The sequence below is a fragment of the Phaethon lepturus genome, unplaced genomic scaffold (genome assembly GCF_000687285.1).
Source record: "Phaethon lepturus isolate BGI_N335 unplaced genomic scaffold, ASM68728v1 scaffold53110, whole genome shotgun sequence".
NCBI classification, from domain to species: Eukaryota; Metazoa; Chordata; class Aves; order Phaethontiformes; family Phaethontidae; genus Phaethon; species Phaethon lepturus.
This window is the reverse complement of record NW_010510797.1, coordinates 1,487-27,500: the sequence shown is the minus strand read 5'-3', so window position 1 is coordinate 27,500 and position 26,014 is coordinate 1,487. Positions and strand designations below refer to the sequence as shown.

The 26,014-nt window shown below is 37.7% G+C and overlaps 1 protein-coding gene across 1 annotated transcript in view; it reads right to left on the bottom strand.

The window, feature by feature from the left end:
• URI1 (URI1, prefoldin-like chaperone) overlaps positions 1-22,278 on the bottom strand; it is a 36,620-nt gene extending 14,342 nt beyond the window's left edge. The window contains exons 1-4 of the mRNA XM_010281900.1: positions 22,258-22,278; positions 15,554-15,588; positions 11,681-11,759; positions 9,228-9,363 (exon numbers count right to left, since the gene is read on the bottom strand). Coding sequence (XP_010280202.1) covers positions 9,228-9,363; positions 11,681-11,759; positions 15,554-15,588; positions 22,258-22,278 — 271 coding nt within the window. The remainder of the gene's footprint in view (positions 1-9,227; positions 9,364-11,680; positions 11,760-15,553; positions 15,589-22,257) is intronic.
• Positions 22,279-26,014: the final 3,736 nt, after the last annotated feature.

Here is a 26,014-nt window from a genome sequence, read left to right as displayed (position 1 = left end):
AGCACTAACTCACTTCATGGACCTAGCTAGCTCCTTCCTTGGCACTGCTTCTCTCTATTTATGATACTTACATGATCACCAGTACTGTAGCATGTAAAAAGCCTCACACACTTTAAATTACTTATTTTCACAATATACAAGTATGGCAGAGCACCCTGCTATTCCCATTTTTACAGACAGGAACGTGTAATGAGGGAAAACCTAACCACAAAACATTCTAGTTGAAAAACTATTTTCAAAGTATTTTCTCAGCATTCTTACTCTTTTCTTTAACTCTCCTTTTGCCTGTTAACTTTAGTATTTGATTAAGTATCTCTCTGGTCTAGAGGCTGATCCTCGAAAGTTATAGCACATACATAGCTACTGTCCATACAGTTTTCCAGCTAGGGTATGCAGTTGTAAATGTTTCAGAGATTACATTATTATAACAATAGGCCTTTCAGATAAGGATGCGTGAAAATATATTAATAATCACAAAATTATTACAAAATGCACTTAAGTAGGCAAAATGAGTTTGTAATTGTACTTGCAAAATAAAATCTACTTAGTGACTCAGACTTCTGCAAACAGATTCAGATCCCTTCTCCCCCTCTACACACTCAGAAGAGGGAATTATGCATTAATAAGTCAAGGCAAAACCCAACTACCACCAAGTGTGTAAGATTTCTCTCATCCTAATTTTAACAAATTCAGTATTGTATGCTTTTTTTCCCTGTTGATATTTCACAGTGTATCAAATACGATTCCTTAAAAATAGTTTAGAACGAACACTATGCATTTTGGAAAAGCCTACTCAAGCAAACGTCCATCCCTTCCAACAAGAAGCATGAAAATACAGCTCAGACTTTTGTGGTATTTCAAAAGCATTAGTCTTTAAACCAAACAACAACCTACGTGTCAAATGTGCAGTCATCTCCATCAGTTAAGCTGTTTCTAAGAAATAAGATTCTCCCCTGAAAAATGCTCTCCATTTGCATTTCCTACTGGATGAAGTGTTCTTTCCAAAAAGGATTCGATATCTCAATCAGTGCCAACACACAACCTTCAGAGGACACAGCTGCTTCCACACACAACCAGGGTCCTGCTCCCCTTACACAACTCCTTCGAGAGCCGCCTCGTCCTCCATCAGACAGAGCAGTGATCACCCCTCACACGCAGCTTTTATTCTTCAGTTAGTTCCTATCAACATCGTCCACAGCTTTTTTTGGTGTATAATGCATCCTCCGAAGTCCAAATCAAAGAGAGGTGGCAATAGTTTTCATACACAATGCTCCCGTCTGTGCTTTCAGCTCTCGAAGGTAGTCTCAATATACATAAACATCTAGCTTGAGACCAATTTTCCTCAGGCTTTTATTTTACGTTCATAGTAAACATGATGCTCAGCTGTTTCTTAAACACCACGAGTGTCTCCAGTCATTGCCTGTGTATCTAAATATTGTTCAACAGCCATCTAGGTTACACTATTTCTGGAGCACCAGCCTGCAATGCTCCTTTCTGGACAGGAGCACGTTGGCTCGCTCCGTTACGTTAAGGACACTGAGCACTTACACACCATGTTTTATTTTAAAATGCTGTACAAGCGTTAACTAATCTGCCCAGTGCCCTGCGAGGGAGGTAAGTATTAGTCTCCTATTTTACAGATGAAGAAACAGACAGTTTAAGTGATTTGCCCCGGGCCACACAGCACGTCATTGGACAGCTGGGATTACTGCAATGCTCCATCCCTGCGTCGCCGGTCAACCCGCCACGTCGCTCGCGCCTCCCCTGCCAGCGGAAAACTGGGGCTCCCGGTCGGCCAAAGGAGAGACCTTCCTGTGGCCAGGCCCCTCAGTGAAGAAGGGGTCTCCTGGAAAAGGGCTCCTGCACCTAACTGCGACAGAAGCTCAGGGTTTCGTGTTCTAAACTGGCCATGGCACATCCCAAAAGCCTCCAACATCATTCACTGAATTTTAAAATGTACCGTATCTAGCAAGAAACAATTCACTATACAAACTACAGAGGTTTCTTTATTCATTGAGACCCCAGAAAAATATCAGTAGAGTCAGAGAGCCTCCATAGTCTCCTCCTCTTACTACCCTGTGGATTAAGCTTCTTAGAGCTTAGACGGATTGAACCAGAGGCTGTTGTCCAACTTTGTCACATCCAATAATCTGCGAAAAGTCTGACATGGCTTTCAGGTGAACCCGAGTAGTTCCTATTTACATGTCCCAGCTAAACCACTTGGAAAGATAGTTCAGTGCCACAGAGAAGCCACAGTCACTAGGGCTGTCTTCCAGGATGGACAGCAGGAAAAGGTATCTGAATCCGAAACCAGGCTATGTAGATTTTCTCTGTGCAGCAGCCTTTGAATATTTACAGGCAGCGAGATTTCTTTACATTTAGATCATTCTTTCCCAGCTCCCTTATTAGTCTGAAAGGACTGGACTGGATTTCCTTACACCATGATTAGCCATTTTTAAGAAGCAGCCCTCTGCTTGCTACATAGACACTGGTAGAGGAAGAAAATAATTGGGGAACACATTTCATATTGTTGAAATGAAGTCCACCGAAGCCAGATTTTACAAGACATGACAACGTACTAATGCCAAACTGACACAAATTCTCATCTATGCGTTTTGGCTTTAATGGGTTAATTAGCTTGGCTGGATACAAATTTTAATTATCTGAGTTTGACATTAATGTCCTTGGAGTGTTGTCTATAAGGATTTGGGGAATCATAGACATTATTTTAGTTACTTCTGGAAACTGTGTGTTACACTGGGATTTAAATAGTAAGAACAGACAAGAATAGTGAGAACAGGTTGATCTATTTTGGAAAGTCAGACTTTGTGAAACAGGACACACTGAGATGAAGCTGAAGCCTGGTCTACCTTGCTAGGTTCAGTTAGTCTTCAGGGGAGTCTTGTGGGTATAACATAGAAACGCTGGAAAGTTAGGAAATAATCCCCTTTGAGGATAAGTGACTGGACAGAAATTTTAGCTCAAATATGACAACGAATTCTGTATGCAATTGAGATTTAGAGTTAAGATCTCTTCGTCATCTAACAGTTTCTCAAGGAGAAGGTAACCAGTCTTAAGATGGTTATATATACACAAGAGTGTTTATACAAGCCAGGGAACAACCACCTATCTCAATTACTGACAGCGGCTCAGTTCCTCCAGAGTGAGAACGGAGTACGTGCACCTGAAGGCAGTACCTCCGCGGTTCACTCCCCACCGTGGAAATGCTGGGCTCCACCATTCCATTTCAGGTGCAGAAGGGATGTTACATGGGGGAACCACAGAACGGCATTCTGCATGCAAAAAATTAATCAGCACAATTATGGCTGACCCCTGAACAAAACAAGAATACCTATCACGCAGTCTATTAATGGAGCATGTTAGTATTACTGAGGCTCAAGGTAAAGTATCATGCACTCCAACGCACATACTCCACTTCTGGATTCTTTGGAAAGGGAAGGTATTTCCTTGCAAAACTACAGCACTACAGTACAATTACAAGTACTACTACTGGGTTGAGTTATGGCATGCTATTTTAAGTGTGTTACTTATTTTCTTGCTTTTAAAGGTCTGCACAAGTACATCAATCATCTGAGGATTTTTAACTGTATTTCAATAAATATGTTTTAATGTGCAACACATTTTCTTTTTAGCCAATAATTTTCCAACAAACTATCACAGGTTACTTGAAACAAGTTCTGCAAAAAGTGGCATCTAAGAGCTTTTCAAAACACTCTTCTCTGTTTCAAAACACTTTCCTCTGTTTCATTTTTCTAGAGCTGCATTTGTTTTAAGATTCAAGAGAGAATCCTGACTGCTTTTTGTGTATATGGATTTAAGCTCTCTCTGTGCTTGCAACAACGTAAATAAATTCCTCCTTCTTCATAACAGGAACTGCACCCATTCTTTAAAATGCAATGCAACCTCTTGTGCAGTAGCTTTGTGTCTTTTAAAGACCACCTTCCTTCTTGCTTTCCATGTTCCCTTGATATCAAAACCAAAGTAATTTGAATTTTCTTCTGTAAAAATTTGTATAGATAATTTGGCTCTAGGAACACTAAGTAAATGCAGCTTACATTTCTGTTTTAGCTTCACACACCTATGTAATTGCTAGAATTGTATGAATACATTTAAATCCCTCCTAAATGAAGGAGGGTGGCATTCAGACAACTCCTCTGTTGCCCAGTAAGAATTATAAAAAGGTTGGGGCTTCTTTGAATCACAGTATGTAACTTTCAGAAAGGAGCCTATTGTCTTTACTTTCTTCCATTGTGTTCTGGTTAAAATACCTAGACTGTGGTCCTGTGAGAAACCAAACATCTCCTGGGAACTGCAGAGCAAATTTAGAGCACTTAGCACTCCACCGAATCAGCTCCAAACTTAACAAGGGTAAGGAAGGAACGGACAGAGGTTATCAAACTAAAAAGTGATCATCGCACAAAATGGTAAAAAAATGTTCAAGAGCACAGTGAAAGAAAATTCTCCAGCATGCAGAAAAAGAGAAAAAAAAAATTTTTTTTAATAAAGAAAAGTAACAGCTAGATTTTTCTTTTTCCCCAAAAAAGTCAGTAGGCAAGTTTGTGTTACATTCTTTAGAATATAAAGGAACTTATTTTCACCCTTGTATGAAACATTTAAACCTCTAAAGGCCTCACTCCGTCACAGATGGGAAATGGAAAGCCTCCCTATCATATATTTTGGAGACAATATCCTTTTTTCTGGAAATGCTGATAAGGAACAAATTCAAACTGGTCCTCATCTGCCTGGATCGTCTTATTTATTAAAAACAATGGTATCTTTTAAACCCTGTATATTAAGCTATCGGTCAATTTTGATTGACACAAATATTTGTATTAAAGGTTACGTACTGCAATTTACAATTGGGTACTATCACAATACTGTATGTTAATGCAATCAGTATTTTCATTTCATGAATTCATTTGCAGCATGACACTGCAAGGGTATTCTTACATATACTGAAGACACAAATGCTAAGTAGTTCAACAATTCTCCTTTAAGTGGGATTGGTTTTTATCTGATAAATTTTTAACACAATAAAACCACTCCTAGTCCTGTGTGCATGTTTTGATTTCCCACCTTTTAAAGCGTTTAGGCACTTGGAATACCTAGCATACTGAATTAATCCACAAATATTTACAAGAGAAAAATCTATTTAATTTCTTTCTATAGTAACTACCACAGGGACTATTGTAACGAAAAATTTCCCATCTTAAAGAATTAATGCGATTACTGATATAGAGAAAAAATGTAATTTATATCATCACAAACACGTAAAAGATATAATCCCATATTCACAAAAAGAATCTTTATTCCCTCTTTGAATTCTGAGACAATACAGTCTTGCCTTGAGGAAAACAGAAATATTATGAAGTACCTTAAGCAAGATAATTGTAAGAGAAAAAACTACAACTGCATTATTGTTGTGCTAAACTGTGACATACTTAAAAAGCTAATTTCTTTTATTATAATGGAATTTGGTGTGCATATCCTTTAATCTACTTCACTATTTCTTCACATTTTTACACACAAACACATGTGTAAAGTGTTTCCCATTATCTGTATTACCTGGTTTAACAAACTGCAACAAATTTAAAACAATTAAAAATATACTTGGCAATTCCATAAAAGGCAATAATTTTTTTTTTTTTAACAGTTTTGGAACTAACTGAACATCTAGGATGTCACAGAAATGTGCAGCAAATTAAAGACCTACTGCAGCTCAAATATTATTCAAGAAGACATGATCAATATTTTATGAAAAAGTAACATTTGACATGAGTGACTGTCCCGAATTTTACCAAATACATTTCATGCAATCACAATGCTGAACAGTTTGCATCTAAATCAAAAGCTAAGCAAACAAAAATGTATCCCCAAAATAGGACTTTTTACAGCTATCTCAGTTAAAGTTCATTTACTTTTAAAATTCACTACAGTCACCCTTCAATTATTCCTTTCAATTAAATAAATTTTAACCAAGAAATTAATCTGATGTGGCTGGGCATTTCTCTGTTCCACAGAAGCAAACATTTTTTCACTCATTCTCTTTAGAAAGCAAATTTAACAAAACTACTAAGACAAAAAGGATGGCCTAATTAGTACTAAGTAATATTTAAAGCTTTTATATGCAGTACACTCTTACTGCTACCCCTAACTTCCAAGGCTTTATATTTACTGTTCACTGATATTGTTTGATTTATCTGGCACTATTACTGCTTAAGCATGCAAATTTATATTGTCCATTCTTGTGTGCATCCAACATAGACACAAGGAATCAAACTGTAAAGAGAATTTTCTGTGAACCTTGATTAAATTACCTGTTAGGGCAGTGGTGTCCTCAAAGGCAAACAGGGTCACCCCCATGAGCACAGGTCAATGGGCAGACCCACGCAAGACTACTCAAAGGCAATAAAGAAAACACCCCAGAACCAGCAAGAAACAACTCTCAGGAGTGAGTGAGTTACAGGAATCTCTTACCCTTTCCTACCTAAGAGCCAGTCCCCCTAGAAAACTTAAACCCCAAAAAGATGCTCTCCCACTCCCCACCACTGAGGACAGGACACAAGATCTGATCAGCAAAAAATACATGTGTCTCATATTTATTTCCTTATAACTCTTAATTTCTGTTAAAGCACTGAACTATTAGTGCTATACTAATTAAGTTAATTTCGGTTATCTGAACAGATTTGACCAGCCAGTTATGAAAAAATACCCATCTAAATTAAACAGAGTAATATTGGATAAAAAAATGTAGGTCACTGAAGAAACAAACCATCAACAAACATTGCCAGCTTTCTGTTCAGGAAGCAATTTCAGCATGAGCTTTTCTTTGCTCTGTTCAGGCCCCAATTCCTATATATCAAAGCCTTTAAGTACACACTGGCCTTAAGCACATGCTTTAAAAAAGCTTTGCTGTGTTAGGACCTTCCAACTGGCACACAGGACATTCAGGACTGCTTGCAACGTAATCCCCTGCAGTAAGCATGCCCTCTTTTCCAGAGTGTGTGACAATTCGTGAAATGTATGTCCAAAACAAAAAGATTATGTACTAAAAATCGAATCACGTTGTGTCAATGTAATGATAATGCCCAATATACATCACCCTGTAAACTATGAAGCCCCCATGCTCACAAAATACCAGTGAAATCAGAAGTCATGCCTATGAAAATAACTACAGTGCAATACACAAAAGAGACTTTAAACTAATACTTCTGAAACATCAGTCTTTCACACTTGTGCCACAAGTGGCCAATTCACATTATATAGCAATGGCCTCCAGGTCTTTCATGTACATAACTTTTTTTCCCAATTAAAATAAACTAATAAAATCTCCAATATTCTCCTCTAAGTCGCCCTCATTTAGTGTGAAAATGGCTGAAAGAGTTTAACTCAGTTGTATTTTTTAAAAGAGAAAAGTGTACCCATGAAAGATTTTTTTTTTCAGAATCGTATGTCCTAATATGTTTTTTTATCATCCAAAACTGGAAATAGTCCTTTAAATAAAAAGTTTTTAGTTAATATCAGTGTTTTGGAGCCTCCCACTGGCAGCCATCACACAGCTGAAGTGAACTATCAGCTGAATGGAGGGCTATATCCAGCATCAATAACTATTTTGCTTTAAAAGAAATTAGTATTTCTGAGTTCGTATTTTAAATGCAATTTAAAAGATCATAAAGGAAAGAATCCAGCATTTATTGTGTGTCTCCCAGCAGACTACTTAATGTTCAAACATCTACTATGCAAAGGTCAAAATGATTTCACTGAATGTAACAGTGACAAAAATATTCTGCAGCACTGAAAAAAATATCAGATGATCAAGGAAAAAGATATGGACCTGAGATCTCGCAAGAGTCACAATAAATAATGTAGATTCAGTTCAGTAAGAAAGAAAATTGCAGAGCTGTGTCAGGAGAACCAGATTAAGAAAGATAATAGGTGAAATACAAATTACATACTTTTGGCAATGTTCTTCATAAAGGAATATTCTAAAGTAATACAGCAAATGAATTTTTATTAAAAAAACAACTTTTCTTACACAAATATTGCTTGCACAGAATTGAAAAAAAACCCCACATACTCGGAGAACCTCTGAGATATTCTGCTGCAGGCAGCAACATGGATAGCTGCATTCACAGAAAAATCCAGTGTAAACAGTTGTGGTAGTTGTAACATACACAGGGTAAAGCTGCAGTGCACAGTCATTCAGGAATGAGACAGATTACAGGAAAAACCAATACGAAAAGGATTTACTCAAACAAAAACTTGCAAACAGCAAAGGCTAATAGGTGCTAATTTATTTTCCGTTTTCTTGTGCTTTTCCTTCCTTGACATTTACATCAAATATTTTAGGCTGTCATTCTTTCTAACATAAAGAGGTTCCAAAGTGTGCCATGCACACTGGCTGGTGGTCCTGGCTCTTCAAAGCCAAGATGTCACCACCAACTAAAAAGAGCTGGAAACAAAACCAGGAATTGCCTATCTGCCTCTGTGATGTGCTGCTATGTAAGACAAATTCGGCGGTCACCAACAGCACTTGATCTGGGGAGATCCAGTGGATCTCTCCACACCAATGGATAGGAACATCAAGGGCAGGAGGCAGAAATGCAGCTGAGCAGCAAGTGAGGGAAATAACCAACAAGCAAGAGTAAAGCATGTGTAGAGTGCGAAGCAAGCTGGAAAATTATATGGACAAAGGAAAAAAAAAACAAAACGAAGGACAAGGCAGCAAAGAAATAGGAGTCGAGACAAGGAACAGAATATAGGGAATAAGGTAACTAAAAGCAAAAGTACAATGTGGTGCTCATGTTCTGGAAGAGAATACAGCATTTCTCACATTAAAGAAAAGTGAAAGGAGTTGTTTTTAGTTTGGTTTGTTTTTTCCATTTTTACTTTTGTGTGTAATAAACAAAAGAACAAATCTTGACTGATCTTGTATTCTAACATCAAAACCTGAATTTTGGTAGCTTATGTTGATTTATCATGAAAAAGAAAAAAAGCTCTGGCTAGATGTTTAAAAAAAATTAGACATACCCAACAAAATACCAAGTAAAATGGAAAATAAGGTGCTAAATTGGTATTGCATCCGAATGAGACTTCTGTTAGCGAGCTCACAAAACCCCCCCAACAGTGTAGATGCTACTATTTTTATATATTAATACAAATACACATAATTTTGACTATTAAATTACATTCAGAAACATACATACGTTTTTTTCTGTGCTCAACCAGCGCGACAGCCTGCTTTGCTGAGCATTTGGAAAACCAGTTGTCCCCAAGCAGAACAGTAACCTCATTGGTGTGGACAAGTTTTCCTGGCATGAAGGCAAGAGGACCAAAAGGTACCTGTCAAAGGCACAGAAGAAATTGCTGAAAATGACTAATGAAAATAAAACCTAGACAGTCATTCATGTCTTAGTTCTTTTAAAAAAGGAAAATACAGAGTTAAAGAAATAAAAATTCTACAGCAGTTATTTAATGACTAACCCTTCATAAATATTCAAATAACCATATCCATTTGAATTTAGTATTGTACTTACATTATCAGAAAAGGGTATTTAACTAGACAAGTTGTTTTCTGACAGGAAACTATAGTATAGCTGAGTGCTCGCATGGAAACAAAATTCACTTATCCTAACATGTAAGCCTTGACAATAAAAATTTTATCATTTAGGTGAGTTACATATTTGTATACACAGACTACATGCATTTCCTAATAAAAGCAAGTTTAGCTTTGCTAAAATTTCTAAAATACTTAAATGGGTATGGTCAACTCAAAGATGAGTTACTTTTCTCAGTATCTGTCTTGCTAATAGTAAGTACCTAGAAACCTCAGTGTAAGTTTGGGGAGCTACTAGCAGGATCACAGACTGTGCTTAATCTCACTTTGCTTTGACATTCACCCGCATGCAGACCTCAACCTGCAGGCGATGCTCCACCAAGCAAGACTACTTCAGACAGGAGTATACTGATAAACACAGTTAATAAACACATTTTAGAACTTTAAGAGGTGCTTCTTAAAACACGTAACCCACGTTTTAACAAGTATTACAATGTATGTGACATTGTTTTTATGAATTAAGACACCTTCCACAGCCCACACTTTACAGATGGTGCTCGGGCAAGTCCTATCGCTGAGGAGGAGCCTTGGCCACCCTCATTCCTGTCTCCTGCACCAGCCCCCTGCATTCTTACCCTCAGACCTATGGCCACCTGACTGGCTGCCTTTGGGCTTCAACTGCAAAGACATTAGGAGACCAAAATCAAACTAAAGTTAAAATGGAGGTGGCCAAAAGCTAAGAACCACATCCACATCAAATTTTCTTTTTCTTTGGGTAAAAAGGGATCTCTCTCAGTCAGTTCGTATCAGTTCCTTCTGCTTTATTCCTCTGTCGCCGCCTTCATTTGCTCAGGATAGCCACTTGCTTTCTCATTGCATTTGTGCTGAAGCAGAGCACTTGGCCTAGTGGATGTTTCCTTGGAAAGCAATCTTCCCTAGCTTCAGCATCCAGGAGGGTACCAATGCTTGAAACAGTTCTCAGGCAGGCAGGATCCTGACATTAGGACTGTGCAGAATGTGCTTTTCCTACACTTGTACCTTTCCTGACTTGGTTTTCAAGTAGCAGACTGCACCATTTGCCTGTTCACTCTTCCTCCAAAATGATGAGAGCAGAATAGAAAACATAGGAAAATATTTGGCTAACAGGATAGAAACTATTTGTATACATTTAAAATGACAGATATGAGTTGACATTGCTGCTTTAAGTAAGAATAAGCTCTACCTAGCTTTTTTTAAAATAGAGTCTTTTCCATGCTTCAAAACAACACCATCTTTGCTTTACATCATGTGGCCACACATATACACGTGGCGAATGGACTACACACATAAAATCCAGAGCTGAATCATCAGCACAGCAAAGGGAAACACTCTCTTTTCCCACATGGTAAGCATACTCCAACGCCATCTTAGTAACAACTCAACTCTATATACGCTGAGCCAGGCTGCCAAGGAAAAAAGCAGTCAGGCACTTTGTGCTGAAATTAGCCATTCAGTTATTTACAGTACAACTTCCCTCCATTCAAAGGTATCTCTTGAATTGGACCTGAGGAGGGAGGAATCAAAAAAAAAGAGAAAAGCCAATTTGGTCAAAATTCTGTTGAGCACAAGTCAACAGGGTAAAGTTCACACAGGGAGCTGTGCAGTTTTTAGGAGAGATTCAAAGCACCAGAAAAGATTGTTATGTCGATGTGAAGATCGGTGAAACAAAAATTAGCAGCACCTTTTTATGTAAAAATCAATGCTCTAGGGTTTATTTCCATGAAATCAGGAAATACTATGGCCACTTCCTTCTCAGGAAATTACTAAGTACCGTAATTCAGTCATAATTATAGTTTTATATACAATAGATTTACATATCAAACATGTCAGGTTTTGTGTTAGCATTTATGTCATCAGTTCTCAGTTGTCAGTAACATTGTAATTTATAATGGATTTCAAAGAAAAGAGAATGAAATAAAAGCAAACATTTAACTATTATCATAATAAATGTAACATTATGATGTACTACGTGGCAACCTGAATAACACCTCACTGCCAGCGAAAATACCCAAGTTACTAAAAATTTTAGCCCATTTTCTTGTGTGAACTCTACAGCATACATACCATGATATCGTAGGACAGTTTATCAGGCAACGTACGGAGTCGCTCCTGAAGAGCCTCATAATCGCTCTCCACCTTCTTCCTGTTGACAAATTCAAGTTGATTCAATCTCTTATCTAAAGAGTTAACGTTTTTCTGCTAGTAATTTAACAACACACAAAAATACAGAAAAATAAACTATTTTACTCTTAAACATACAGACTTAATAGATTAATATCGTATTTATAAAGGACTTGGGATGACAAACATAATACCTACATTATTTTAGAATAATGTGTATTAAAATAGAGACATGATTATTTTAGATTGTGCATGTCTCTTTCCAAATTTGAATTTTTTTATGGTGCAAAGAATCAGTTCTTTCACTAGGATTTGGCATATCTCACCCCATGTTCAAGAGTTATACCACCATCAAAATTTAGAAAAATAACTGAAAATCCAGTTTATACTTTATAAGAGGCAAATTCTTCAAAGTATCACTTGTAATAAAGAATTCATGACCTTGGTTTAAGCTGACATAAATGGGTAAAATGTCAATTAATTCTGATTTTCACATGAACTTTGTGTTCCTACCAAGAGTCAACACTCCTGAAAGATGGCTGGGCCACCAGGATTCTGTCACATCTTCAATTCCTGACAAGGGACAACACAGGTGAGGAACATCCCTTCTGCTGCTTCTCTGTCCAAAATATAAGTAAGGCTTATGCTACATGTTGCTACCCAAGACAGAAATGGCTTAGTGAAGTTACACAAATTATTCCCATGGTGGACACCTGGCTCTTCAGAGGACTTTGCAAGATACAGCATTTCAATTGCTGCAGGGATTTTCCTTTGTGTGCAAAACAAGCAACTACACTCCCTCTAAAGAAGCCTTCTTAAATTCAGCTGGAAAAAGTCTTTTAATGGACCACTGCCATTCTGAAGATGGTGAGAAATCAGCTCCTGCATGAAGAAGCTAGCATATAGATGTCAGGTTTGATGATATTGTTTACTCGTACTTCCAAATAGTAAACATATATATGGTAGTAAATTCTGTAATAAAAGGCAACTGAAAGCACAGAGCAGCACACTTAACAACGCTGACCCAAGATGCAAATTACAGGTTTTCTGAGGATGACTGTTTATAATTATAAAGGAAAGTAATCTATAAATGTGCTGAAAAATGCATGTCATAGTTGATAACACAACCCTCAAAATATTATCATTGATTTTCTTAGATTTATAAGCAAAGTGACATCTTCTTCAGCATTCATTATGAAAAATTATCTGATACTCCTATGTTTTGACTTATTTGCTTCCATAGTTGAACTTTGCTGTAATCACCCTACTTCATACCTGGAGTATTTCATATTTTAGGTTGCTGAACTGGTCCTGAAAAAGAGAACTTAGGTTTTTATGCCACTTGGACATTAAAACCATATTTCATGTAACTGATTTACAGAAGATGCTTGCTGCTGCTTTGGTTTGAAAGCAGATTTCTCCCAGATATTTTAGGCAAGTTTCTCTGTCCATTGCCTGCATCAAAGTGAATGATATTTAGAGAATCCAGCCTTTGCCTCAGAGAGAGCTGTATTTGAGAAATGGACACGGATGCACTCCAACCACCCAGTGAAAAACAAACACGACCCCCAAGCCAAGGGCCTTGCCCATGTTTCAAATGCGGAAGAGTCCATGGGAAGAGAATGGTATGAAAATCCCCCCACTCGCAGCAGGATTAAACGTTCCCATCATTTCATGGCTGAAAGTCACTCAACCTTTTTTCATTAATCTGAAAAGAAGATACTGCCTTTAAGGTCTGCCTGCTGCCCGTTACTGAATAATCTGATCAGGGTACAGGAGAAATCACTTGCTACAAAAGCTATTTTGCTTTACAAAGCAAAGTACGTTTCATTTTTCAGTGGGATTACTGCCCTTTGCTGATCAAACCTCCACCACGGGAATCTCTTAGAAGCATGGCCGCATCCAGAACTGGTGTGCCAGTGCTATGCTCAGTCCCGACACGCCACGAAGAACCAAAGTGAGAAGGCAGGATGGATACTGGGACTCCAGCTATGAATATGGCCCTAGAAGGGGAAACGCCTGTCTAGATGTTTAATCCCAAACCAGACCCTCTATTGGATTCATGTCTTTAGAAATACACTTCAAGAGGTGTACTAAAAAATGAAAAAGAAAATAATTTAATGGAAATACATTGAAGCTGAGCATTTTAAAACCCTATTGTTATTCACCCAATTCTACTTAACATTCTTCTGTGTCACTGACTACTTAAAAGGTCTTATATGAACAAATTACTCAGTTGAAACAAGAACACTCAGCTCCTGCGCAATCAAGATCTAAATAAGGGTACTAAATTTTAAATAATTTTTTATAAAGACTGTGTAAATGCTATATAAACTGCTTTTCTATACAAAAGATACCAGTAAGTTAGGTTTTTCTTTTGACATTGTGTGCCGAGCCCCCAAGTTCATGGGGCCACGGCCAGAGTTTGCGTAACAGCAAACACACAAGCAACTCCTCCTTCCACAGCCAGCCCTCCCACCCCACTCCACAAACCTCAGCCATTCTTATAAGAGGAAGTAATTGTCTCAACTTTTCAAACTTTTCAAAATCTGTCCAAATTTTAAGGTTTTCTGTCAATTGGTTTATTTTTGAAAAATACTGACTCTTAGTGAAAGAATGTACATGCAGAATTTCACACGGGACCGAACTGGCATGGACACTGCTAAGCTCCTGAGAAAGTAGGTGTGCTGGGGATACTCTGCCTGACTTCAGCACAGCAGCACCAGTAGGCACTTCAAGAATATTTCCGTTATTGAAAATTAATGCAGACTCTGAATTTTAAACATAAATGAAACATATTAGTTTTAGATTATTTTTGCGAGCCAATAGTCAGAATTTAATATGATGATGTGTATAGATTGCTTTGATTTTCTTCATCTTAGCCAGTGCTTGCAGCCTATGTGCATTTAAACTAAAAACATTTGATACACACTAAATATAAATTATTTGCTTGGAGATCTTTCAGGCATGAAGAAAAAGCCTCTTAAAATAAATTTAAAATATTATATGCTTGATGGTGTATAACCAAAGGTTTAATCTCACCACTAAAGGGGCAGTTGCTATGATTCTGCAATAACCCTGCAGACAATAATCAAGACAGCTCCTGTTGTTCTCTCAGTAAAATCATGGTAAACACAGCATGGATATATTGTAATTTGATATCTCTAAGATCAACTGTTATATCTCACAGTAACTCATAATATAAGATTTCATTCACCATTAAATGTACATTTTCCTCAGATGCCATACAAAACTATTATTTACTAAGCATGTTTTCTATTAACCATAGATTGCCAACAGAGAAAAAAGTGCCCAGAGATAATTTTTTTACATAACAAACCATTTCTTTCTAAGCATTACTAACTAAGCTTTATCACATACTTTACTGGCGGGGGGGGAACAGGGAAATGTTACTTTCACATTGGTTTAGCACATGGAGGCGGGGAAGCACAATTTCCCTACTTGCTCCATAGTTAGAACACAACAAGAATAATTAATTCTACCCTGGGAGTACCTGTTCACCAATCAGGCAAATTCAGCATTCATCCCACAAGGTTACTTGGGGAAAAATGACGAATGAGTTGGGTATTTAAAACAAAATATAAACATTAAGGCTCAGTGTACCTGTGATTTAAAGGAAAATATATACATTTTAAAGAGAGTACATTGCAACAATTCTGAGCTATCACTAACTATAATCCCCAAAACGTGCTAGCAGGATTTGGCTATCATTAGAATAAGTAGCAATACTTTACTGAAATATAACTAGGTTACTCATCAGTATTTTAGGCATGTAATCAAACATTTTTCACTTACCAGTGCTGGATTTTTTCTTGGCAGCTAGTGACCACCTGTCATTAAAACAGATAACTACTCATGAAAAACAAGGCTAAGCACACAGCTGCAATGTCAATGCATCAGAAACTAGAACAGTAGCTTTACAGATTTGGTGGTGTCTCTATATACATTTTTATTTGCCAGTGCAAAGGCATGTGAATGGTAGTGCTTAAGCAGCACACTTAATCACACACTAACGCAGACTGATAACCACAGAAAAAATTACAGCTTTTCAATCCATATTTTGGTACAATACCTGCTCCATAACCATCAGGTGACACACAATATAAGATAAGTGGTAGTTTGTGCAATCTGCACATCTATTTTCAGTGTTAAATATTTGCAGAATAAGAAGCCAACATAAATTAAAACAAGACATCAATGTAACTTCCATACTCGTTCATTAAAAAACAAAAACAAATGAACCCCACAGCACCAAAAACATTTTTTCCTTTATCAGCACATCAACAAATGTTTCCACTGGCCATTTTAATTTGAAAAAGGACAAATTAATTTTGTAGTGTTTAAATACAAGGATATTTGACACCATTATGGGCTGCCGGCTTCCCTTCTTTTCTTTCTGGGTGTCAAAAAAAAGGAAAATTGTAATCTGACTATTTCACATACTTCTTTATGCCACAGGCTTTCCCAAGAGATCCAAAATAATTTACAAAATAAATCACATTGTTAAAATGAAATACTTTTTTTCTTTTTAACTGTATTATTTTTAGACTATGTAGATACAGCAAACAGACAAGATGCTGAAACCTGTGACCTTCTCTGCCATAATTACGTGGAGATTTTGTCTTTCAAAACATATTCTGATCTCTGAATAATGGTTACCAAAAATATAACACAAACAATTTCATTCAATTATATGAAATCCAATGAAGCCATGAGGCAATTAAATATGTCTAGACATCTCCTCAATATAAGCATTTTCTAGATTTTTTTTTTTTTACAAATTTCATTTTTCCTATAGCCAAAATAATGTTAACATTTGAAAGCAATTAATGGGAAAATTTGCAGAGAAAACAATAATATACATTCAAGTACCACTGAAATCACTGGAGCAGATAATTCTTTTTTTTCCCAAACAACAGAAGGAAAGATAATTTTTTTTTTTTAGTTAGCATATGTGCAGCTATTGCAAAACAGATCTCAGACCCTGCACTTTCTACTCATACAGGAGTAAAAAAATAGGACTACTTTGTGAGTTAATAATTCTTTAAACAGAGTAAAGTACTTAAATGAAAAGGATCAGCTCTACATTTGTGGTTAAACTATTTCATAATCCATCAGGAAATTCGGCCAGGTAGCTTGTCCCGCATAAACCAAGTTTAAATTTATCATTTGCTTTGAACTCGTATAAATCAAATGCCTAGCAAATATTTTCCTTAATATGCAGGCTAACTATTTTTAAGGTTAAGAGTAAATATACAGACATCTACAGGTCATCCACTCAGAAATCTAATTCATACTATTAATGTTAAGCCCATTTTAAGAGTAAAGTTTCCGTAAAAGGTATCAATCATACAGCGCAGCAACAGTTGATAACAATGCTAACGCACAATGGAGCCCACTACTAACAAGAAGAAGAGCCAGAGCCTATTCTACCAACACCCTTCGTTCTTTCAGATTTGGTAGTGATTGTGAAGTACGCAACATAATTAAGCATACAAAAATGTTTATGAAATCCTTTAAGAAAGTCCCGGTTTAATTGCTCCACTACAGACGAAGATGGAAAAGACAGGAAGCTTTCCATTCCCAATACATGTCTTTCCATGCATGAAGTGAGCTAAAAGCACAAAACGAAAAGCCCTGCAAACCGTAAGAGCAGCATGTTCATTAACCTCTACATGATAATCCTTTCGTAGCTGCATATTAACTAGTTACATATTCATAATCATTTACATTATTTAGAGGACCTTCTATGAAAATTTCCAGGCTATATCCATTAGCTACAATGTTAAAGGTTACAGAAGATAGTCTACTTAATGTTTCCAGGAAGCTTTTTTAATTAGTAAATATGTAAATTGGGCACATATGATTTTTATGTTTTTAAAAAATAGTCCATCAATAAAACAGCATAGGGGCATATGCTGTTTCCACTGCCCCTTATCCCCTTTGAGAAAAAAAAAATCAATAACACCAATCAATTTTAATTTAATTCTTCTTCTTTGATATAATCTCTCTTGAAGGGACACTAAAGGGTGGAACCAACAACAAACCTTTTTGTTTCGGTGGCCAACATAAAATGAGACCTTTTGCAGAAGTGCTAAAATATACCACCTTAAAAATGTTTCAAGGCTGCACTTCTGAAACTGAACTCGATTATTGAATAAATATTGAAAAACAGATGGAGATCAATTATGCATATGTCCTTTATTAGGTCAGTCCAACTGTTTGGATAACAACTGATCTTATCACAGCAAAGAAACAAATAGATAAATATATAAACAAATCTTTGATTCTTTGCCTTTAATCAAACACAGGAAAATCATTAGTCTATCTTCCACATATAATTTATATCTAGAGTTACAATTAAAGAATGAAAATTTCTTTCAAGGTAAATAAAATAAATGACCTGTTTGTTTGTTCATTTGAGTTCAATTTGTCTGGACACCTAGTGCCACCAACTATGCATTACTTTTAAGACATCATAGCAGAAGTGGTGTCAATAAACTCTGAATTCTTCCCTTTTAGGCATAAAAATGTATGAGTTTGTGAATGCATGCAGTTATCAATGGCTTATCTGCATACTAAAATATTTATTAAACTACTCTTGCAGCAAACTTAACATTACCTAATCATGGGTCTGGTTATTAAAACGGAATCCAGTCAGAAAACACATTCCATAGCCTTAAAACAAAGCAAATGGGCAAACACCTTGTCTCCTTCCTTCCCTCCAACAGCAACTTGTTAAAATGCAGTGTTTCTCAAGCCCCTGACCCGACAGAGCCATACCCGGGAGCTCCACAAGTGGTCCCTCTGTGCACCTTTAACCCGAACTATAATTCCTTCTGGATTAAAAACCAAACTGTTAAAGCAGGAGATTATGTATTGGTTCTGCTCCCATTACCACTAGGCTGAGCTACTTAAAGGGAAGCATAGGTTGCTGCTTCTGGGGGATCTCTCATTTCCAGGTTTCTCAAGCAGAGTCACAGCAGAGCAGGAGGATCAGCTTTAGACCTATGATCACTTCCCAAGTGTCCCCCCGTTTTACCGTGCCAATCTGAACACAGGGCAGCTTGCAGGCTGGTGACTCCAAATCACCCCCAGACAACTCACATCATACAGCCAAAGACTTCATGAGCTGTCTGAAGGCAGAACAGACCTCTTGTCTGCAACACTTTCTCTCTTTCCAATCTACCTATTCATATTCCACTTTTTCCAGGATCTTCCATCCGAAGACCTCAAAACCTTCCCGTGAATCAAAGTGTATGGCACTTAGGAAGAGCCCTGCACTGATTCTGCAGGCTGAGTAACTTAACAACTAACACTGGCCAGGAACAGGGCTAGAAACAGAAGTCAGATCTCCTAACTCAGCAGCCAGGCACTACCATCGCATGCAACATTTCCTTGGGAAGGAAGACAGGTGAGAAGGATGCTGTAGCATGAACCTGGTCCTTACCTGTACGTACCCGTGGGCCTCTTCACCCCATCTTTCCCCAGCAGGTCCTCACCCTCACATACAAGGGCACCTCTTTCTTCCACCTCATTTTTTCTTACCTGTTGCTTCTGCACATGCTCCCATTACTAACAGCTGAATATTATTCTCTGTGGTGCTTCTGATTATTAAGGTAGTGCACAAATAGTTCTGCTCTCCCAGACAATTTTGTTTTATTTAGGTAGTTCTCCAAGGTGGAGTGCATGCATGCGAATGTCTCTACTAAGCAGCTAGGCACTGCCTACAAAGATGATGGTTTTAGCACACTGAGGGCAATTTTTCCCTCTCTCATCTGTTCTGAACAGCAATACGGCAAGCTGCTGAGCTTTATTTATGTCTCAGCTCATGAAAAATTATAAGCAACAGAGGTGGTATTGGTATCACCTGCAGACAGTTTCAGGTGCCAGTGCTAAACCTGCTCTGAGTCACACAGTTATGTTCAAGTCTAAAGGACCAGAAACTGGTATTTTTAAGATGAAAGTTAATTTCAATGAAAATGATGAAAATAAAAATGCCCCATCAGATTAGGAAGAGTTCCTAAATGAATGAGAGGCTATTTCCATACCTGTGGGTATGAATGTGGAAATGTGCAGCATGGCACAAATGCAAAGTTTCCGTTTAAACAAACTGCAAATTAGGCATCTAAGAGGCCAAGTAAATGTGTGCTGTTTCTACATGCATACTTGAGTATTTTGCTTCAGAACTGTGGCTCACAATCTGGCTGGTCTTCTGAAATTAGAAGCTAGGGACACAGATCTAATCCCAGCTCTGATTCTATTTCTTCTATATGGCCTTGAGCAAATCACAACCTCTCAGCCTACATTTCTTCATCTGCAAAATGGGGATAATAGTATTACCCACCTCAGAGTGTTTAATGATGATTAATTAATGTGAGAAAAGCACTCTAAAGATGTAAGAGCACTATATAAGTGATAAAGCATTATTTACCACTTGAAAAGTAATCTGAATAAAATCAGATATGCAAGTAATTTGTTTACATGTAGCAATAATATAATTTGTGACTATTTAATCTTGAATTAGTCTCACTTTAAACATCCCTTTCAATCACATTTCCAGTTACTTAGGGAAAATGACAGTATGGAATACTTTTTGTGGAAGCAGAGCAAGTAATGAGGTGGTAATTAAAGTAAGGGTCTAATAAAGTCTAAAACCAATGATTTGCCTTCAGGAGACTGTCCCTGCCATTTGGGACTGTGTAAATATCTCAATCTCGACCTTGGTTCTGTTGTTCAGAACCTTCCACAAACTACAGTGGAAGTGTATGCTGGTTTTCTGAAATGCAGATCCATGCTTGCAAGGCTCATGATAAATCCAAGATAATTTCCACTATTGACCTAATTCAGATGACTCCAACTCTGCACAGTTTTAACTGCTTAACCTTCTACATTCAAGTATTTACTGCAGTTGATACATGCACATGAGCTGCCTCCATCTGTAAATGTTTGCAGTATCAAAACCCACTCTGCCATGCAACTCATGCATGAGATTTCTCTGTCGCACCCCTAAACCCTAAAAGTTTACCAATGAAATAACCAGTTCACAATATGACTTTACATTACAGAAGAACACTAGTGGGTGGTCAAATATTTAATCATCTCTTAGTAACAAGGATGTAACAAGCCACACGCAGAATAAACATTTAAAATGAATTTTCATTTTTTCCTCTAGGAAACTACACAGTACTTGCCTAAAACACAGCAATCACTGATGGAGAAAGACAGAATTAACATTTGCACAATTGTTTTTCCTAGAGCCCCATTTTCAATCAAAAAATGAAATAAAACTATTAAAAGTTCTTCAGTCTGTTGGCACACTGTGTGATCTAATGGAAAAGGAAGAAAGCATTTCTGAGCTCTCATACCCATTTATTAAATCATATTACTCAAAAACACTACATTTCAACAAAATATTAACATAAACCCCCCTTTGGGTGGAAACTTTTACCTTTTGAAGAAATGTGTTTGGGAAGAATACTGAAGGAAAAGAGAGATTGAAAGAAATTTGAATCATGGCAAACATTTCTTTCTAAAGGAAAAAATCTTATTTAAAAATATAACCACAATTTTCACCTTTCTCTACAAGAAAACAAGGGAAGATCTATTATTTTTATATTAATTGCGTAGCACACAAGTGGGTCTCTCAGTTTTGCAGAAAAAGTAGTACATAACTGTTATTTATCAGTAAATAAAACCTAAGTTCTGACCAAAATTATTTTGGGGAGCTTAAAACTTCTACTTGAAACATCTAAGAATTATAAAGCAGACAGAAAACACCTCATCTCTTCTTTGCCAGCTGGGAAATTCTGCCCTCTCAAGACTATTTTATGTTGTGATCACTGCTGTGGTTTTAGGTCGTGTAGACAAATAACTTAGAGTTACCTTGCAAGTAACTGCACACTCACAGGTAAGCGTGGCAGCCCACTCCCCTGTGGGAACCAGGCAAGCAGTGTCAGCTTACATGAGCCAGCACACTTTTTCCTCACTTCCAACCATGAGTTCCCAACACCTTTATACTGTTTTGCTGTTTGTCAGTCCCCTTTGGGAGTCATTTCAACTCACAAACCCATCAAGAATTCCAAAGGCAGCAGGACGTTTTCCGCTGAGTTAGTGTGTTTAATTAGCTCTGACCCAACTGAACTGGTGCAAGCAAGGAACAAAACTGGAGTAAGGTCTTGTCTTTCCCTGGTAGCAAGTCAGTATCCATGTCATGCAACTTCACCTTGAGACAGAGCTAAGGAACTCCTAGTTTAATATTTCAGCTTACTTCAGGTAAACATATTCATGTGGCTATACCATGTCCAAGCTAGCTCAGTTACCAAGACAACAGCAGACCAAGATAAGCATAGAAGTCCCATGATCTAACCTACCAAACATCTCAAGCAGGTTTTGCAAGCTTTGATGTAGTCTATGCTGCAACAACTATGCTGCTTGCAATACCTGAGTTAACTAGCTTAAAATTGACATGAGCCGTGGCACCTGCCTCACAGACATACCTTCAGGTTGTGGTTCAACATTCAGCCGCAGTCCTGAGTCAACTAGTCATCATCCCTCCCTGTCTCCAGCTACTCAGTTCCACCGTCTTACTCTTCCAACCCTGACACAAGCTGCTGGCAGACATTTGTGATGCTGCGCGATCAACCACATTAGGGAACCACAATGGCTGAAAAATAATCCAGGAAGAAAAAAGAAGCAAAAAAAGTGAGCAACAAAGTTTGTTTTTAAGATGTATCCCAACCCAGGTCACTGAGTGGTGTCACAAATGTGCCAGCCTAGAATTCCGCAAAGCCAGAAGAAAGCAGTCACAACAAAAACTAAGATTAAAAAGTTGTTCACCAAATTAAAGTCATCTCCTTCCTGGATGACTCATTAATGACATTTCTGAACAAGGGACTGAGACTGTTGCTCACAACTGCTTTAACTTGGTATAAGCATGGCTCAAAGGGCTAGTCCAGTTTCACCTATTGCTGGCTCTGCATTTCCCCCATCACATTTGTGCTGGCATTTGACATGACTGTTTTGGCATGCGTTACTGGATTCCTCTTACCCCACAGCAGTCTGATCACAAGTGTTAATACAATAGTGGTGGAGGGATTCACCCTTTTTACGGCAGTGAAATTGCAGACTATGCTAATAGACAAGAGGAACCACAAAACCAGCAACTGCACAATGTAGCCCAGTGTCCTAAAGCCCCACTATGAAAAAATGAAGTCTTAGTGCAGTTGCTGCTCTGAGGGCCTGAAGATGGCAACCTCCAAACTAGCATATCCATCTGCAAGACTGAAGCTTCAGATTACAAGTTCACAATCTCAAAGGAGGAATGAAATGCATGAGGCAAGGGGTACCCAAGTCAATCAGAGAAGACAGGTTATGAGCATAACTTCAGGAATAGAGATCTGCAAAGATGCTAGAGATACTAGAGATGATTCTCAAAGAGGACACTGGTCACTGCATCTACTCACAAAATCTGTTGACAGCTACAGAAGCAGCACAATTTAGTAACATATAAATTTTGTGAATCTACATGTTTTAGTTACCAATGAGGCAGGACACATACAGAGTTAGTCTGGAGAAGAGAAGGCTGAGAGGGGACCTTAAAAATGTCTATAAATATCTGAAGGGTGGCTGTCAGGAGGATGGAGCCAGTCTCTTTTCAGTAGTGCCCAGTGACAGTACAAGGGGCAATGAGCACAAACTGTGGCACAGGAAGTTCCACCCCAACATGAGGAAAAACTTCTTTACTGTGAGGGTGACAGTGCACTGGAACAGGCTGCCCAGAGAGGTTGTGGAGTCTCCTTCTCTGGAGACCTTCAAAACCTGACTGGACGCGTTCCTGTGCAACCTGCCCTGGATGATCCTGCCTTGGCAGGGGGGTTGGACCAGATGATCTTCAGAGGTCCCTTCCAACCCCTACCATTCTGTGATTCTGTGATTCTGTGACTTGCCCACTCCAGAATAAAGGCAAATGTTCTTTGAACTCTTTTGTGAATAGTTTGACTTTAATTATCATTAAAAAAAATATTTAGGATGTGTTAATTTATTTCACAATTCTTGGCACTATATAAACTAGTGGGTATTTAATTCAGACTAATAAGAACATAGACCAATATTGACTACAAAAAAGTAAAAGCGATGATCAACTAACACTGGAGGAACAATGTGTATTATATTGAAAGCTTCCAGATAATAACTGAATTATCCCTTTTACTTGAAAGCAGCACATGAGAAAACATTACTGGAACCCATATCACAAAATAGCACTGGACAGGGTGGAGTAGATGTCATCACAGTTTTCTGAAGAGGTAGTTGCTGAGGTACCTTTTAAAAAGGAACATGGCAAGTGAAGCTTCAGCCAGGACCTTTTAAAAAGGAGCATGCCAAACCAAGCTTCAGACACTATGTTAACTTTTCTCAAACAGTTGCTGTCCAAAATGAAGTCCTACTTCACTGCTGCCTCATACCCAGGCTAGAAAAAGTGCAATACCCTGGGAGACACTTGCACGGGAAAGCACACTGAATCTCATCTGCTGAGTCCGCAGGCAACCAGTTCCAGATTTCCAGTGGCTCCTGCAGCAGCCTGAAGTGTACAAGACCCTACAGTCTCGCTGCTCTTTTTCAGACTGTAAGAATAGCTTTAGAACTGCCAAGTTGCTGATTTCATAGCACAGATATTACTTTAAGAAGACTTAAGACAGAAGCAGCCAGCCTCAGAAGTAATCCATATAGGAAGAAGAGAAAACAATTCAAAAGAGCGTAAGTTTAGGATTCTGTGTTTTGTTTCCCCTGTTTTGTTTTGTGTAAACACACAAGTTGTTTAACTGTTAAAAAACTGCAAGTACCCAGCATCTTGAAAACAATTTGGGAATTAAAGATCACACAGTTCCACTATCTATTCATAAAAATTAAGAATATGTCATAATACACACTGGCCAATGAGTTACAGTAATAGCTGCACTATATCCGATTGTGTTTTGTTGTCATGATGAGTGACAGGAGAGCCACTTCCTTGTCCTCATTTTCCTAAAAGGAAAATTAAAAAATGTGCTTGTCAGGGCAATGCAAAAAAAAAAATTCCTATTGCCAGATAACACTGGAATCCTTTAGATTCTCCATGCCTGTGTTTGCACTCTACAAATGTCTCTTGAGTCTAATTGGTTCTGTAATGTCTCCCACTACACGTATCTCCATTGCATTGCTCAGAAACTATAGAATGTATCAGCCCACTGTAAATTCACTGTCTATACAAGTCTTACCATAAATCATACAGATTTGACTTGTCAACTTCCTATCAGTTAGTAATCCCAACCCATTTGATTGCAGGAACAAATGCATATCACATATTATGTTTAAACACAGGCTCTATAGCATGAGAATCCACCTATTTAAATATTAATTTATAATTCCTGTACTAACTTGCAACAGATTTAATGCAGCATTTTCAGCTAACATATATTGCTTTTGCAAGTAATCCACGATACATACATTATATTCTTCTTACAGAGATATTCAAAACTTTATGCAGGCACTGTGCTGCCAATGATGGTCTTTATCATGAAAATTACTAGATATTCTTCTATAATTTATCCCCAAGATACACATTCTAAGTCATGTTTTTATACTAAGTGCCTTTAGTGGGTGCACTGAAAATTGCTTTTAACAGTTTGGTCTTACTATCACTACAAATTAACAAGATGAAATCTGTCCAACAGGCAAGCAGTCCTAAACAATTAAAATTACTTTTCACCAGGGGTCCTAAACCTGGAAGTTGCAGCCTCAGTCAGATTAGAGATAGAAAATCTTGAACATCCTGTTCTTTTACTATTTTTAAACAGAAAGGAAGCCTCAGTGCACATGTTCACCAGAACAGCTCCTTAACATTTAAAAGCTCAAACTCATAGCTGAACCAGGCTTGTACAATGGCCTGGATGTTAAAATAACCAACCCTGGTTCAAATATTATCTTTAATTCTGCAGATAGATAATGCTGTATTTCACCATTACCCTAAAGGTTACCTTCAGACTAATGGGAATAAATAGGCTTATTTATACTTAATCAAGTATCACTGGGACAGCACAACATCACAGTAATTAAAAGAAATATATGTGCCTGCTTAAATGCCAGTATATATATAGTTCTGGCTAAATAATTTTACTATTTGTTATGATGCTCCTACTACGTTTACCAGTTTACCAAAGTACTGGATAACTAATTCTCCCTCATCTTTGTGCCAAGACCAAAACATGAACCATCAAC